This window comes from Hesperophylax consimilis, chromosome 11 (assembly GCF_061612785.1).
Source record: "Hesperophylax consimilis isolate HC1 chromosome 11, BYU_Hcon_1.0, whole genome shotgun sequence".
Lineage (NCBI taxonomy): Eukaryota > Metazoa > Arthropoda > Insecta > Trichoptera > Limnephilidae > Hesperophylax > Hesperophylax consimilis.
The window spans coordinates 29,624,626-29,639,942 of NC_142846.1; the positions used below are offsets into that span (position 1 = coordinate 29,624,626).

The window sequence follows — 15,317 nt, forward strand, 5'->3', positions numbered from 1 at the left end:
ATCGAGAAGGATAATTTGAACCTTCTATCGCGTCATGATTTACTCGATAAATTAATTCAATCATTCTGGAAGCGATGGAGATTAGATTACTTGCATACTTTGCAAGTACGTCCAAAATGGAATACTCCTACTAATCCAGTAAAGGTCGGCTTAGTAGTAATAGTGGGAACTGAAAACGCCCCACCATTACATTGGCCGTTAGCTATTATTGATGAAGTTTTCCCCGCAAAAGATGGAGTAATTCGTGTTGCTCGTGTCAGAACAGTGCTGGGATCTTATATTCGCCCAGTAATACGGCTATACCCTTTGCCAACTCAATAGTAGTCTAGTAGCATTAGGTTTAGTCAATGTAGGTTAGGAAATTTAGGATAACTGTAGGTTATGTTAATTTGTTTATATGATAAATGCCATGACAATGCGGTTTTAAAAGGGGTGATTTCGCACCCTTTCAAGGCGGGGGGGATAGTTGCGCGTGAGGTTTAAAATTGAATAGCCTTAAATGTGTACTCTTCACCCCCCCTTTGCCCCTTGTCCCCTTTCCTTGATCCGGGCCCAGAGACAAGGAGTATTGTTATCAGTTGTTATCGTTGCATCTTACCCGCGAACATTTCGTGTCATATTGAAACCCGCATATGTTGAACTCGGCCGTGACTATTTTGGAGCACACATCGTCCAGTGAAACGTTTTTACCCGCCGCAGTGAATTTCACTGTCTTGTTTTGTTTTGTGTTAAGTGTTAATGTTAATTGTATGCAAACTGATAAGAGAACAGAACCAGCGGCTTAAGAAGAACGAGACCAGGGTAAGTCTTTGGCCTTTCCCACTCATTTTCCTCTTGCAAACACTAAGGCAATTCAATTCGTTTTTATTTGTCTTAGTCTATATCGCATCCGCAATACCGCAACCCCCCGCACAATTGCGTACGAAAGAGTTCCGCACAACCACTGATTATAAAATATTAAAATATAATGTAAAAATTTAAGATTGTGACTTTTTTGAAATTAGACTGACTTTAAAGAGTTCTATCACGTTCAACAAATTGTTATAAGGATCAGTTTCTTTCTCCGTGATTTTAAAGTGTTATTGCTTACGGAGTCATTGCATAGCACAGACTTTACATACCCACGTACGAAATGAATGTTACTTTTTTTATGTAAAACTATTATGTATATTAACTATGTCAATTTAAAAGTAACTCATAGGGTATAATCATTTTATTACTAAAGCGTGAAGATCTTTGAAATTCTAGTTTTAATGACATCCTCTAGTTTGTTCGGGCATTTTGGGACACCGTGATTTGTCAAAAAATGTGTGTATTACTAGTACTTGAGTACAAATCATTGTGCAAAGAATATTCGATAGGTAAACATAACTCAAATCGTACTATATAATCTTTCGTATGTTAGCGGATTTCTGTGATTTTATTTCTAATAACTCCGTAGAATAGACTAACTCCTAGTCAAAGTAAAGTTGGTACTCTGTAGCGACCCTGAGAAATATCTAGATAACGTACAAACTTTACAAAATTCAATTTTATTAGATAACTTATTGAAGCCTATAAACCTCATTACAATATTGAATCATTGCAAAGTTAATATCAACAACTATCAATACTAGCGTTCGCAACTGGGACTCGAACCCAGATTGACTATGTATTTCTGTTTCATATTTTCATTGAGAGTTGTTGGTATTACCTTAGTCAATAATAAAGAATTACGAAATATTAGTTTTACCTGTGTCTCTGAGGTGACATCCAGTTGTAGTGTCTTCAGTCTTCCAGAGCAGTCACTCTTGAGCATTTCGGCATCTAGATTATCCACTTTGGTGGAGAAACCAGCGAACACCACAAAGCCGAGGTCGTCCAGGCGGCGCGCGATGGCGTTTCCTATCACATTGTCACAGCCTGTGATGAGCACTGCCTTCCCGGCTGCGACCACCTGTGAATAAAACAAACACTCTTATTAGTTTAATCCTTCACGCTCAAACCCTAAAATAGGACTCGAATTAAGATGTTATATATCGAATAGATCAGAACAGAAACCGTCGCTTACTACACAATTTGCCGGATATGTTTTCTTTTTGTGTGTAAGAGTCGAAATAATTTGCAAATATTTAATTAGGCATTTTTGTAAGATTCAGTTGAAAATATTCCAAATGAATGGAAGAAAACAACTTGCATAATGTATTTACATTTTTTTGTTGATAAATGCCAAGAACTTGTGCAAACGTTAACACAAAACTACACCTATAAGAGAAAAAATCCGCAATCCACTTATCTTCCTTCTACATTTATTTACTAGCTTTGGTTTTTGTTTATTTTATGCAGAAGCAGTAAACAAACGTAAGATGTATGGCGACTAATGTCAGAGCAATTTGTCGGGTTGTGGCATGGGAGCAGACCATAGTTCAATCTACACATATCCGATGAAGCCCACAGAAACACAAAAGATAGTAGATCTCTCATGGGGTGTCATTCCATCAACCCATAGATGCTCTCTTTATACGTCATATTATTAAGCTCGTAAACCTACAAAGAGCGTTGCTGGTAGTTGATGCGAAATATTGGCGGAGGTAATATAGGATAGAGGATATGGTATGATAATGATTTCGGAGGCAATTGGATTCACAAAACCCCCATTAATAATTAATTGATTCGACGGAGCAAAAAAACGTAGAATTTCATACTAATTTAACTAATAATTATACTGAAAAACCAGCCATAAGAGGTCTGGAGGGCGAATCACTGCATCGCTTCAACGTACGTATACACACACTTCTACACATCTGAGCTAATGATGAACACAGTGATGCTGTCCGAAACATTGGCTAAATAAGAAGGAAGCGCAGCACGACCAAATACTGTGTCAATTATTATGTCTTCCAAATTCCGATTTTAAATATTTCTCTTCAATTGCCAGCCACCATGTATATTATTTTTCCCTCCATACAAATCGGCTTATTCATATTTTAGTACGACGCCTGCCATAAAATGTACCGAGTCGAGGCTTTACTTAGTCTAATTCCGTGAGCCATGGTGTCTCTTTGTATTTATTGTAATGAAATCACGTACCGCCTCAGTGATGAATGAAGCATGGGGGAATCAGAACTACAACTTGGGATGTAAATAATAATGGAACATGTAGAAAATAGCGTGGAAGTTGCGACTTTGAAGTTTATAGGACTCCCACGCATCTCGCAAATAAAATTGGGAACGGGTTGAAAAAGTAGAATAACACAACAACGGCTAATCAGACAATGGGTTGTTTGCGAAAAGCTTTCAAAAGATGTCGACACTATCGTCCAGCTTCGTTATTTATTCTGCAGAGTATAGAGTATAGAGTACCCACGCAATTCTGCAGTTTTTCATAGTTTGTGGCGTTCCGAGTTATGTACCAATATCAAACATATTTAATTGACTATTATCAATTTTTACAATTTCACAGATATCAAATTGTAATTCCATTGTATTCATAAGTAAAACTTTTGACCCTCTATGTATTTCAAATGGGAAATTTTAATGTTTGTTTCCTAAAGTGTTAATAGTCAAATAACCATTATTGATAACCGAATATACATTTTTTAATATCAATATTTAAAATTCATTTTCTCATTAATCTCTATATTCACATTGTTTTCACTCTATATTCACATCTTGGTACAAGGAATACCATGATTTACGTGTTATTTTAGTGTATAAAAAATTGAGTAGAAACATTTTTTATTAATTTTATATAATTATATTTTATAGTAATAACTAATTAATCGCCGTTCAGTATAATATTTTTTGTCTGTGAATGCTCATTTGTCTATTCTTATATTATATCCTGATAAAGAAACAATTTTTTAATGTGAATACCGCACAGGAGTCCCAAAAATCCGGAGCTAATGAGACTATGACATTGTTGTATTTCGTGAGGCTGAAGATAGTGGGGAGGGGGAAGCAGACGGGGAATAGGATGGTGAGCTTGAACCTGGCTATTCAGATCTGGTTACCAAACACGGCTAAAGCCATTTGATCAATTCTGAATTGTGGTCTTACACCTGGGCAATACTGAAAGTATATGGAATGCGTGGTATTAAACCAAGTTCTGGAATTATAGTGATTTATTTTTGGGGGTATTATGCCGTGTTGCGCCACCTCCTTCTTTAGCCAACGTTTCAATGAAGATGATGGACATTGTAATTCTGTCCGAAACGTTGGTTAAAGAAGGAGGTGGTGCAACACGGCATAAAACCCCAAAAATAAATCACTTTAATACTTTTGGTCGAGAAAATCTCAAATCATAAAGTTCTTTATGTATAGAAATACCAAAACACCAAAACAGCCTTGAAGTTCCGATTGATGAATTTATAAAAAAAGCTTACTATATTTAATCAAATCTGTGAAGGTTGACATTTGTGACACAGTGGGTTAATTTGAAGAGGTGAGTTAACACAATGGTAATTATACGGTGGTAATTTCACAGTTCAAGGTAAACGGTCACAAATCCCAATTAGCTTTGGTTTAGTTATCAATTTCCAGGTAGTCCGGTAATTTTCAATATTAATATTTATTTTTGTTCCTTCCTATTCCCTTGTTTCATGCAACTCACAAAATTTCTTGGGAAATGAGAACTTTTTGTGGTAAAAAAAGATCGAAATATATCAAATCATATAGCTACTGAGATTCCGTATTGTGAAAGCTTTTTCTTGTTTCTAAATTACATTTACACAGAGTGTCAAGTGGCTGACAGATCAAAGATTGAAGCAATGATACAATATTTCACTCTAAAAGCTTTACAAAAGTATGGCCTTAAAATACCTCATGTATTAAATTTCATACCAATTTAATGTATTACCGTCAATCCTTCAGAAATAGCTCACTCACGACCATTTTAACAAACTTAGCGAGTGTTCTTAGCGGAAGACTTGGTTTAGGATTTTTCCATTTTTTTCAACAGCACTTTTTGACTGCGCGTTCATTCAACACAATTTATTAAATGTTAACCTTATATTATGTACAAAATTGAACTGAATGTCGTAAATTTAATAGAAGTAAGAACCTTCTTATTTCCAGGGTAAATTCGTATTTTAGAATGATTTGTTTGCTAACATCAATGTTGATGGGTTTTTGTTGAAGCACTTTTATAAACAATGACATTGAACCTGAGGGGCAATTCCAGTTCCATGTAAGGAAAGGAATTGGCCTTAACCTAAAAATTAAAGACTTTTCAGTGTCATCTTCTCAAATCAAAAACGTTAATTTTAAGGTTAAGGCCCCGTAGTAAGCTTTCAAAGTTGGTTTGAAAGAGAGATATGCAAAAACGAATTTTCGAGAGCGCGCTAATATTAAAAAACGATAACAATAAAGCGAAAGTGGTGAAAATATTTAATAAAAAGCAACTCGTTTGAAATAGATCAAAAATCTCTCAACTTAGTTGAATTTAAAGATAAACTGTGAATTATATCATTCCTATAACATATTATGTAAATAAAAAAATAAAACATATTTTTAATAATTGTCGGTGCTTACTTTGTGATGTTTTTTTATCGAGGGAATTTCAAATAATTAACGTTTCGGCATAAAAAATGTATAGATATTATCTCAAAAAATAACATATAATTTTTTAGAACTTAAAAACTTGAGTTAAAGATAAACTGGTTATAAATGGGTACACATTGGGAATGCGGGGTTTAATGACAATTCCTCATTCGTAACCGCAGAACCGAAATCGATCTTCTGACACAGTATACATACTAGTGTGGGACGATTTTTTTCTTCTTAATTACATTTGGTGCTTACAATGGAAAGTTGTGTTTGAATCTAAAACATAAAAATTATATGGTTTTAAAAAATCAAATATTATCCTCGGTTGTGGAGGTCCTTTGAAGTTTAAAAAAATATGATAAATATTCCATGTTTTCGGCCTATTTATAAAATATTCTGGAAAAAGTTAATGATGTTTATGTATGAGATCTTATTTAATAAAATCTATTGCTTTGGTAGATATAACTACCATTTATTATTTTTGTAGTTGTATAACACTAAATCGTGTCAATTCAATGTTGTAACTGCTTTTGATTGTTAATAAATTGTTATTGTAAATCAAAGCTAATAGAATATCTAATCTATAATAGATATCTTTGTTGTAAATATTGTAATTATAACTCTTCTCCCAAATATTGAAAATAATTCACAAAAATTAATTATTAACTAATTTTCAATTGATTGGGAGAACCTAAAAATAATAAAATTATTTAATATTTTTTATTAACATTAAACACCGAACATTTTTCATCACTACCACGTATTGAAATAAGACAATTTTTTTCGGCATACGGTAGCGGCCAGCACTAAAATAATCTCTTTTGTTATTCGGATTCTCTATGTAACTCTAACTTATAAAAATGATGTGTATTTAACATCTCTTTCCAACCGTATTCGCGTCACATATTCTCCTGACACTCTTTTGTACGTCCCCCCACTCAACTATTTACAATTCCAAGCCATTTAGTCGCCAATGTCTGAATCTTATTCATTAGGTATACTTACATAGGAAAGCCATTTAGTCGCCAATGTCTGAATCTTATTCATTAGGTATACTTACATAGGAAAGCCATTTAGTCGCCAATGTCTGAATCTTATTCATTAGGTATACTTACATAGGAAAGCCATTTAGTCGCCAATGTCTGAATCTTATTCATTAGGTGTACTTACATAGGAAAGCCATTTAGTCGCCAATGTCTGAATCTTATTCATTCGGTATACTTATATAGGAAATCCTTTCTTTTCAGCTCGCTTCTTTACACGATCGTGGTTTTGCCAGAGATCTCATTTTTACTACCTTCTTATTTCGTCCATCGTAAGTAATCAATATTATTAATAAAAAAATGTGCGTATAAATAGCAGTAAATTTTCATTATTTTTCCAAGAAATTTTTGTGGTGAATCTTTCGTGATTTAAAATATTTAAAATACTGATTCATTAAACGATTTATTGATTTTGACAACAAGATTTGTTGATTTTATGGTCACGGCTGGCTATTTAAGTTTAAAAATGTTTAATTAAAAAGGGATCTACCTGGAATCTTTAAAAAACGTAATTCTCTATAAAATAATCACGATTTAAAAAAATTATTTAGTTCAAACCAATATAAGCCGAAGCTATGTTGGTAAATATAATTAAGAAATCCTTAAAATAATATCACAGTTCCTTTTTAAAGTCAAGTCGACCTCAAGAATTCGTGTTCAGCTTTCTCATGAATGTTTTGGAAGCTTTGTAGCTTCTAAAACATTCTACGCAGCACCTAACCTCTAAACACATATTAAAATATATTGGGGGCTTCGACGGAGGCGAATATGTGTAATATTAAAATATATAATAATTTTATCTTTTATTTCCCCAATTTTATTAATATTCTCATTTACATTAAACCTATATATCTTATATAAAAAATCTGAATTGAAAAAATCTGAATCTTGAATTAAATAAATAAATAAATCTCGTTACAAATCATGTTTCATTCCTTTTCTACGGAAAGGCATTCAATTATACCAATATCTTATTTAACCCTCTTAGTCATTCGTTCGTAACTCAAAAAATTACAGTAAAATACGCTAAATTTGCTATGATTCTAACGACACCACTAACTTTCGTACAAAAATACTACATTATTATACAGAATAATTCCCAGTTCAAGAAAAACCGAGCAGCGTGTAATACAAGACCTAGGAACTAATTTATTATAAATGTGACATGATTAGAACCAAAATAACACTGTCTTTGAGCTATATTTTATTTATAGCTCACACTTTAGTGAGTTTTTAACGGCGATTAATATGATAATGATATTTCGTATATTTATAATATATAAAAACGTTATTGGTATTTTTGTTATCACTGTTTTAGTGTTGTTTGGTCACATTCTCAAAACTAAAAAAATATTGTTCGTTCTATCACATAATTCACAAAATTCTGACCTGACGAGAGTAAATTTCTCAAAAACCGAAACCTCGAAGCAGAAATCACAAAATTAAAATTGTACGAAACAAACACGGAGAACTGTATTATTAACAATTAGGTCAGAGGTGAGCCGGGTTAAGTGAGGTTAGGTTAGTTTAGGTTAGGTTAGGTTAGGTTAGATTGATTAGTTTAGATTTTATGACAAATTTTGATTTATTCAACTAGGTTCTAGTATAATAATATATTAAGCTTAATTTGATTTAAGTTTAAATCGTAGAGCTAAAAATAAATGAACGGTTTCATGATAACTCAACACAGTGACAATTCAACACACTTTTAAAAAGTGATATAAAGTCATTAGAAACGATGAAATTTTTTTCTTAACCTAACCTAACCTCACCTACTTAACCCATTTAATAAAGTTTTTGTTTCATCACTTTCCATGACTTTATATAACTTTTTAAAGATGTGATGAATTATCATTGTGATGATTTATCCGGTCACCCCTTCTATGTACATATAATCAAGTATAACATAATAATGTATTATTTAGTTAAAAAGTCTTCTCATGGGCTTAAATTTATTTTACAAACTACTGATATACGCTATTTTATATTTACATAATAGACTGGGCAAGATTATTTTTAATAATTACTCTTAAACCACAAAAAAATGTTAAATAGCTCTAAAATGATTTAATGTTAATATTTTGGCAACAAATGCAAATTTAATTTTCGTATGAAAAAGTCAGCGCACCCAATTACATTAGTTTTAGCGACATTTTTAGTTAATGCTTTGCGATTGCCTCACCAAAACGCAGACTACGTAATATCACCTTTGGTGACCTTTTCTCTGTCTGACAATTGTTATAATATAAGATTAAAATAAAAGTAGTTTTATTATAATCAGAAAAATAACATTTTTTGAACCCTATTCTTGCTTCAAAGAGTGCCTATTATCTTTGTGTTTTATCAGAATAAGCACACCTAAAAGTGAAGTTAAACCGAAATTATATTCTCAGAATTATGCTTTAATAAGTCGATGTAGTCAAAGTGTATTCACTAGATTAACATTCGTTCTTTCAAGGGATTTTGTAAAATCTACATAGGAACTACGAAACCTTTCCATATTAAATGATATTATGTTAAAACATAATTTAAATATTCATTTTAACATAATGAAAGTAAATAGACGTATGGTTAATTGTAAAAGGCATACAATATCACTCTAATAATGGTCGCTATAATAATGGTCACTCTAATACTTTTCACTCTAATAATGGTCACTCTAATAATAGTTCATTCTAATAATAGTCACTCTAATAATGGTTCATTCTAATAATAGTCACTCTAATAATGGTTCACTCTAATAATGGTCATGTATGGATGCCATCACATGAGGTGTATTGAAGAAGGTTGTAATGATCTTGTCACATGCCATGACTTAACTAATGCCATGTCATGACTTGAAAAATATCGACACTAATCTTATAGTGAAGTGCAAATCAATGGAATCAAAAACATATATAAAATAAAGTCATTTTTCAATTAACACTTAGAAAACCGATCACATTCGATTGAGAGGTTAAAAACGATGACAAGATGACGATATCGTTTTGTTGTATTATAAAAGATGATTTGTCATTTTATTTTTAGAACCAAACAAATATTATTAGAAAAATATACTTAGTCGAAAGTGGAGGGAGGGCTTAAAGTCAATAATATTGTAAACAAAAACCTTATAGATAATTTGAGGGCTTAAAGTCTTTATTCATAAAATACCTACTTACTATTTTGTAGATAAGGTTGTTTTACTTTAAGCCCTCGAAGCATTGCAGTGTATTGAGAAATAGTTGGCCAACCCTAATTACACTTATATTGCTGAGTTTTCGAGAAATCAGTTGGCCATCCCTAATCACACTAATCTTGCTTACCATTGTTTTCACGCGAAGTAGAAGAAGCTACATGATGAAATTGAAATTCACTCCCGACATCAAAGAGAATAATTGCGGATGATAAAGTAAATATCTTTTCATCAGTCTGATCCAGCTTTGAATTAGCAATGAACATCATCGGCTTAGGCAGGCGATGTAGGTTTCATTAAAAATTTAAATTCCTCCACCAACAATCGTTCTTTTCTCTTTTTATTTTCATAATATTTTTACTTTTCATGGCGAATTTGTATTGTCTGCTACTCATGCCCGAGGTTAAGCTGTCAGAGGTTACAGCACAATTTTGAATTATTCCTTTCTTAATAAAAATGCTTTCAGGTTTACTTCATAATAATATAAGAGTAATTAATTAGTATAAAATTTTAATTAAAAAATAAAATAGGTTTTTTATTTTCACAATTACGGGTAATTTAATTGTACCTCAACCTACATAAATAGAAGGGATTTGACCATGGTTTGCAACGTGATAATACTTTGACATTGACGTCAAACGTGATTTGATGACGTCTGATTTGAATGTTTGAATTGCACTGGCCTCCTAAATAGGGTTAAAAGCTGATGTGGGTGATGATTAATTTACCTTTATGATGTAATTAAGTTAACATTATTGAAATCTAACATTTCCTACAACCTATCTACTGACTTGCAACTTATGATTAAAACTATGCAAACTATTGTAACTACTTGTATAAATATAATACGATAATAGTATTACTTACGAGTTTAGACGTAATATAATACATTTTCCGTATACGAGATGTCCGTAAAGTGCACTAACTTCAGGAGGTGGTTGTACATGGTAGTACAAAGTACAAGCAAAAAAGATTTATTTATTTAATTGAAACCGAACAAGAGTCCCAACTGCTCCCAACCGTTTGGAGCCAGTGAGACTATAGCATCCCCAATCGGGGTATGGTGTGAGGCTAAAGGTAATAGGATGGAGGATATACTGTTTACAAAACAAAGTCAACCAATACCAATTCAATACGGAGTTCCACAAGGCAGTGTCTTAGGGCCGATTTTATTCCTGATATATATAAATGATCTATGTAATCTAAACTGTCACGGCTCAGTAATTAGTTTTGCAGACGACACAGTTCTTCTCTTCCATGGAAAGTCGTGGGAGACAGTATTCGTAAAAGCTGAAGAAGGGATGAATCAGGTAAAACAATGGCTTGATACAAATTCACTAACATTAAATGATACAAAAACTAAATATATTAAATTCTAAATTTAAAATAAACAGACAGATAAAGTCAATTCAAATCTAAACATAAAAATTCATAAAAATTGTTTAACCGCGAACCATGGAATTCCTTGCAACTGCCCAAAATTGATTGAAATTCAAACAATAAAATACCTTGGGATAATTATTGATCAAAACTTAAATTGGAACTCCCAAATAGAAAATATGAGCAACAAATTAAAAAAACCAACCTATTTCTTCAAAACAATAAGAAACATTTTAGATAAAGAACAATTAATTCAAATCTACTACGCATTAGCCCAATCTCAACTACAATATGGTCTTATCGGATGGGGAAGCTCATGCGATTCCACTATAAAACCAGTCCTCATAACACAAAAGGCAATTCTCAAAATTATACTTAGGATCCCCATCAGAACTCCTACCGACTATGTTTTTAATACCCTGAATGTAATGACACCAAAACAATTATACGCAAAAGATATACTAATTTACGCATTCAAAAACCAGGACAACTTTACACAGACAAACTCAGACAGACTCACAAGATCCACATTACAACACATGTTACACCAACCTACAACTAAAACAACATTTGGACAAAGAAATATGCAGTATTATTCTATAAAATTATTTAATGTCCTCCCTTTTGAAATAAAAAAACATTAAAAAAATAACTCACTTCAAAAGAAACATTAAGAAATAGATTATGGATAAGGGAAGGAAGAATATAGTTATAATTTTGCAATCCAAAAAAAAAATATAGCTCGTATTATGTTTTATTTTTTCTCTAAATATTGTTTTTTAATTTTCTATGTAGTATTTTAACATATGTACTTATACTATTTCAAACATATAACCATGTACAATGTGACCTTAGAACAGGGTACCCCAGTAAGGACACATTATCTTATATAAAAAATTGTTAAATAAAAAAAAATAAAAAAAAAAAAAAAAAAAACACGGCTAAAGCCATTTCAAGCAACGATTCAATTCTGAATGGTGGTCTGATGCTGAGATTATCTTCCACTTTGGAACGTGCCGCAAATATAGTATAAATTTTTTATAGTAATTTTTGAAATAACGCAGACTAATGAAATAAAATTTACTTGCGCACGGCGGGATTTGAACCCGTGACCTCCAGTTTGTTAGTCGAGAGCCTCACCCCTCGACCATTGAAGCCGTCAAAATAACAAACTTTTCATAACTATTTTATAATTATAATACTGTGCTATAAATAAATCGTTTTTTGTACAATCAATAATACTTTTATCGATATTCAAAAGTAAACTTCACTATAAAAAAAAAAAAAAAAACTTACCGTAAAGATACCAACAAATATGTTAAACCACTAATCATAATATCAGTTTTATGATTAGATTTACATACTTAAATAAAAAAAAAAACAACAAAGAAAAGAAAACATAAATTGTCTTACCATTTGAAAGCATTTTTCGTTTAAGGCCCCGTAGTAAGCGTCCCAAGATGGTTTGAAAGGGAGATATGTAAATTCAAATGTTAGAGGGAGCGCGCCAATATTAAAAACTATAATAATTAAGCGAAAATGGTGAAAACATTTAATACAACACTACTTATTTGAAATAGACCAAAAATCTCTCGACAAACGCTTTAGTTGCATTGAAAGATACACTGTGTTTTTTTCATACATATAATGTATTAAATAACAGAACAAAATGTGTTTTTAATAATTTTAGGAGCTAACTTTGCGATGTTTTTCAATCGAGGGAATTTCATATAATGAACGTTTCGGCATTACAAATGTATAGATAGAATCCTCATAAATGAAATATATATTTTTTGCAACTTAAAAACTTAAAGGGTCAATAAGAAACTTGTTATAAATCGGTAGAAATTGGGTATGCTGGGGCTTGATAAATAAGTATTGAAAACAAATTAGACGACATTTTCTGCTGATGTGTAGGGCTACTGATGGGATAGGGGGGAAATTGAATTTGGTATTTTTCGATTCCTATGATGAATGATGTATCATAGACAGCATTTTGTAGATTAGATAGCTGACTTGTATTCATAATCCATGGGTTAATTCCACCCCCTTCGCAGCTAACACGTGCCAGAAGTTTTGACAGTTAGCCCCCAAATTATTAGTTAAACCTATGTTGGGTGGCAAGGCACGTATCAAGGATGGTGACTGGCGAATATTCAATTAAATAAAACGAGGTTTTGATAACAATCGAATTTCTGTCATTTGTAAATGTACGTAATAATAAAATAATTGGAAACACACCAGTTCAATGTTTTTTTTTAATTGTGTTTTTTCGTTTATATTTGTCACACGTTTACATACTCTCAGTATCGTCCTGATGAAAGATCACCATTCAGAATCAAAACGTTGATTGAAATGGCTTTGGCCGTGATCAGAAACTTTCCCACCTTCGTCTTCCGCATCTCCTTACCTTCGCCTCTATCTTTAGCCTCACAAGATAACCCGATAAGAAACTCCATTGAAAAATATTACCTGTATCTTTTAAAAAATATTTTTATTTTTATTTTAAATGTACGTTAACGGTTAACATAACCAATAATAAATACATATAATATTTCTGTGTTCAGTTGTACAATATCGAGGTCAGGGGACAAGTTACTAAAAGGGACAGAATCATTTTTTCGAGCGGCATTACTAATTGTATGTTAGTTCTGCATTTCGAAACAACAAAAGTCCTGTGCCTGCGAGCTTTTGTGAAGTTGCCAGGAATATAATAATTAAATTTTTGTATAATATCAGGAACACAGATATGACCGTTCAGAAGATTATGTGCTGTTATCAGTAAATCAGTTATTTTTCTATTGGTGCAGCTATTTATACCCAGCATACCGGAGAGAAATGGCTGATGGATATAACCCGGTATAATACCCGAAGTCTATATGATAAAATTAAAATATCTCAAAAACTTCTTTTGAGCTTTCTCTACCACTAGAGAGTAAGGAAAATCCACCTGTCCCCTTATTATTGATCCGCTTTCTAGAATGCCGCATACTAAACTATATTATAGCTCACGAATCGCGACGGAGCTGCAAAAAACCAGCACAAATCCCAAAACTCTCAAACCTTTTGCTGCACATCGTTTCAATGTGGACATGAAATGTAAGGTGCGTATCAAATATGATTCCCAAATCTTTCGAAATAACAATGTGTTTAAGAGATGAAAGACATTTTGTAGTTACAGTACAACGTATTTGTTTACTTTGGTGTAGTATTTATTAAAATTAAAACCCAATTTATTGGCGTGACTCCATTCGACGTAAGAATTTACATCGCTTTGTATCAGCAAGCAATTTTCCAATTTATTTTATGAAAATGAGTAGTTTAATGTCATTCGCAGATAAAAGAAATTAAGCATATTTCATGCAACGAAAAATATAGTTGACAAGTCAAAAACCAATTTGATGATTCGTCTACTTGATTTTTTTTTTTTTTTTTTTTTTTTTTTTCTTTATTCATGAAATATTAATGTGTACAGTTTTTACATGCTTTTCGACTACCACACTAGACACACGCCCGTATTATGGTAGTCGAAATCTAATCTCGATTGTAACAGTGAGATACGTACTCTGTAAAAACCATTAGATTAGACACGGTAGATCTGCCAGACCTAAAACCGTGTTACTGGTCAATTAAAAAAGGTTCAACCTGGGCATAAATATATTTATGAATTATTAGTTCAAACAATTTGGCTGGAGAGGATAGGATCGCCACTGTCCTGTAATTAGAGACCGAAATTTTACGACCAGTTTTATGTAAAGGTTTATGTAACTTTATAGATCTTCCACAAATCTAAAAATATTCCGAAGTTAAGTGAAAGATGATAAATATACAAACGTGGTGTTATTAAGGGCTCAAAACAGCTTTTTAATACAAAAGAAGTTTTGGCTTTTAGTTTTTTAACAACTTTGTGATATTTAGAACATCAACGTTCTGTTCTCTTAGTATAGATATCATTTGGATCAATAAACGCTGATTCTGAATTATAAATATAAAAGTTATTTTACATGGTATTTATACATTTTAGAATTGAAGCATAAACGCAAATTAATCATGTACAACTTTGCCGCAAACATCGCCGCGTACACTTTCCCACCGCGTACGGTTAGACCACGTGACTACTCCAATAATTATTGTCTTTGTTTACCAAACTGCTATTTTTATCGGTGTTTTCTGCATTTATATCGCATGAAAAA

At 32.1% G+C, this 15,317-nt stretch overlaps 1 protein-coding gene across 2 annotated transcripts in view; it reads right to left on the minus strand.

Annotated features, from left to right (window-relative positions):
• LOC149420011 (D-beta-hydroxybutyrate dehydrogenase, mitochondrial) overlaps window positions 1-15,317 on the minus strand; it is a 168,854-nt gene that overhangs the window by 113,710 nt on the left and 39,827 nt on the right. For both annotated transcript variants that reach the window (XM_089637128.1, XM_089637129.1), the window contains exon 3: window positions 1,733-1,936. In XM_089637128.1, the coding sequence (XP_089493254.1) occupies window positions 1,733-1,936 (204 nt within the window). The remainder of the gene's footprint in view (window positions 1-1,732; window positions 1,937-15,317) is intronic.